Source organism: Staurois parvus, unplaced genomic scaffold, assembly GCF_062004578.1.
Source record: "Staurois parvus isolate SC_StPar_1 unplaced genomic scaffold, SC_StPar_1.0 ptg000609l, whole genome shotgun sequence".
Taxonomy (NCBI): Eukaryota; Metazoa; Chordata; class Amphibia; order Anura; family Ranidae; genus Staurois; species Staurois parvus.
This window is the reverse complement of record NW_028318405.1, coordinates 1,086,190-1,089,153: the sequence shown is the minus strand read 5'-3', so window position 1 is coordinate 1,089,153 and position 2,964 is coordinate 1,086,190. Positions and strand designations below refer to the sequence as shown.

The 2,964-nt window shown below is 39.0% G+C and overlaps 1 protein-coding gene across 1 annotated transcript; it reads right to left on the bottom strand.

Annotated features, from left to right (window-relative positions):
- Positions 1-1,465: 1,465 nt before the first annotated feature.
- On the bottom strand, positions 1,466-2,482 carry LOC149449651 (olfactory receptor 5B12-like). The gene has a single exon (XM_089692980.1). The coding sequence runs from the start codon at positions 2,480-2,482 to the stop codon at positions 1,553-1,555; it is 930 nt and encodes a 309-aa protein (XP_089549106.1). The 3' UTR covers positions 1,466-1,552.
- Between the last annotated feature and the right edge of the window lie 482 nt (positions 2,483-2,964).

Here is a 2,964-nt window from a genome sequence, read left to right as displayed (position 1 = left end):
CTCTTTGATTGCTATAGGTATTGATGTAGCTGCGTGCTTTGGAAAACGTTTTATCAAGTTATTATGTTCTAGTAAGACGTCATAGATGACGAAACGCGTTGGGAAGAGTCAGAACGCGTGACGTCAGCACGCACCGAAATGCGGTGGTCATCTCGTTGGTTAGAAACTTACCATTTGTTTATATGGTGACATTCTGTTTTAAGTATCTTAATAAATCCTGCTAATCATACTACACCATGAGGATTCTTTTGCTTTTTGGATGATTTTGTCCTCTTTGAGGGTAATTCATTGTTTTAGGTCTATATTTGGCAATTTATCTGAAATATCAGTTTGGGAGCTTATGCCTTGATTTGGGAATCTAATGAGAGGGATCTTATTGACGTCTATCTACATCCAGTGTATGGAGTGCTCCGTATCCCCCCAAAGTCATCGATAACGGAGCTCGTCATCCTAATTTGGTATCCGCACTATGCTTTTCTTGACCGCCACTTAATTGTGGGGTCACATAAGTCCGGTAAGAGGCAGTATTTTTTGGGGGGCTGGTGATGGTGGATCCCCAAGAAGTTTCTTTATATTTTTTTTTCATTTTTTTTGGAAACACAATTTTTTCTGAAATTATTTGAACTTTTATTTGTCACTAAAGACTTTATGTTTAATTTAAATATTTTTTTTTATTATTTAATAGAACTACGGCTGGCCTCTCTCCCTTTTTCCTTTTTTTCTCTCTGCCCCCTCCCCCCCTCCCCCCTTCTTTTCTGACTTATCCTGGATCTTTCTTTTCGATTCTTCTATTTTTAATCATTTTTTTCGGTTTTCTTATTGTTGTTAAATATCTATATGAAACTGCCTATGCTTACTGACTGAGGGAACATTTGCTGGGCAGCACAGTGGCTGAATGGTTAGCACTTCCGCCTGGCAATACTTGGGTCATTGGTTCAAATCCCATCAACGGCACCCCCTGCCTGGAGTTTGCATGTTCTCTCTGTGCCCGCGTGGGTTTTCTCCGGGTACTCCAGTTAACTCCCACACTCCAAAGACATGCTGGTAGGTTAATTGGATCCTGTCTAAATTGTCCCTAGTATGTGTATGTATGAATGTGAGTTAGGGACCTTAGATTGTACACCCCTTGAGGGTTAGGGGCTGATGTGAATGTACAATATATATGTAACACATAAATTGATGGCGCTATATAAGTACCTGAAATAAATAAATAAATACCCTATGGGGATGGTGTTTCCTGTTTACAACATCATCGACTAATGTTTTCTTACATGCCGATATATTTTATGTACATGTTTGTTCACCCCAACTCACCATGTAGGTGGACAATGTTTCTATTTCTGTGTATACCAATTTTTCAATAAAAATACTGAAATATAAATAATTTTCTTGCACATTATTGGACACTATAATTTTTTTTATATTTTTTTTTATGTTTAATAGTACTTGTGAATGTGTAGCGCTGCATTTTTTTCGTTTTTTTATGTTCTAGTAAGTGTGTGTGGTTTACAAGGAGTGTCCCAGACATTTTACAGAACACCGAATATCTACTTTAAAAAGATTTTCGAATTGCTTGGACAAGGAGCCTCTTCACCTCTTGGTTCCTCAGGCTGTAGATAAGAGGGTTCAGCATTGGAGTCACTGCTGTATAGAGAACAGAGGCCACCTTGTCTTGTATGTTAAATCTCCCCGAATAAGGACGCAGGTATGTGAAGAAGACGGCGGTGATGTAGGTTGAGACACAAATAATATGTGAGGAACACGTGCTAAAGGCCTTCTGTCTGCTCTGCGTAGTCGTCATCCTAAAAATTAAAAGAAATATGAAAACGTACGAAAGGAAGATTGTTGTCAATGTATACGGTCCAAAGATTGCTATGAGGACGCCGCTGACCATCTCACAATGAAGACTGTGAGAAGAAGATAGACTAATAAGTGGTAGAATGTCACAACAGAAATGGTCAATAAGGTTCGATCCACAGAATGGAAGACTGAACACACAACTGGTCTGCACAACCGACTGAAAGAAACTAATGGAGGAAGAATAAAGGACCAAACCAAAACATTTCTTCTTGGTCATTATTAAGGCGTAGTGGAGAGGGTGGCAGATTGCCACATAGCGATCGTAAGACATGGATGAGACTAGGATCGCCTCAGTGCACCCTAGCGCACAAAAGAAATACAGTTGGACAGCACAATCAAGAAATGAAATAGACTTCTTAGGAGAAAGGAACTGAGACAACATATTCGGAGTGGTAACTGAAGAGTACAAAAGGTCCACCATAGAGAGGCTACTCAAGAAATAGTACATTGGCGTGTGAAGGCTGGGGAAGATGCAGACAAGGGCTATCATTCCCACATTTCCAACTATGGTCATCACATATATAAAAAAAATCAACATGAAAAGAAACGGGGCAAGTTCTTTATTATCAGTTAATCCAGAAAACTCGAACATGGTCACTTGTGTTTGGTTTTTGATTTCCATTGGTGTCTTTTTTTCATAATGATGAAATAGAACATCTCATGGATTCATATATCAAACTGTCTCTGGTGAAACATGAGCTGAACAAATGAACAGCTTGTACAAAGGATAGTGCGTGTTAACATGATGTAATAAATAACCCAGCAAATGTAATCAAGCTGAAACAATAAATTGTAAAAAAGAATATCTTTCTAGAACAGCCTTTCTCAACCTTCTTATCTCTCATGGTATATTTGTATAGTCAGTTGGTTTTAGATATATACGAGGTATGTCTAAAAAGTTTGGTCAATGGTGTCAGAAAGCAGAACAACAAAACAGTGAACGCCATTCACTCATTGCTCCATTTCACTGTGACCTTGCCTCTCACACTGACTACACTTGACTGCCCACAGGGGTTTACCGTGATGGTCACATGTACTTTACGTTAGGTGCCGCTTCTCGAGGTGTGTCTAAAAAGTTTGGCTAATGGTATCAGAAAGCAAAAC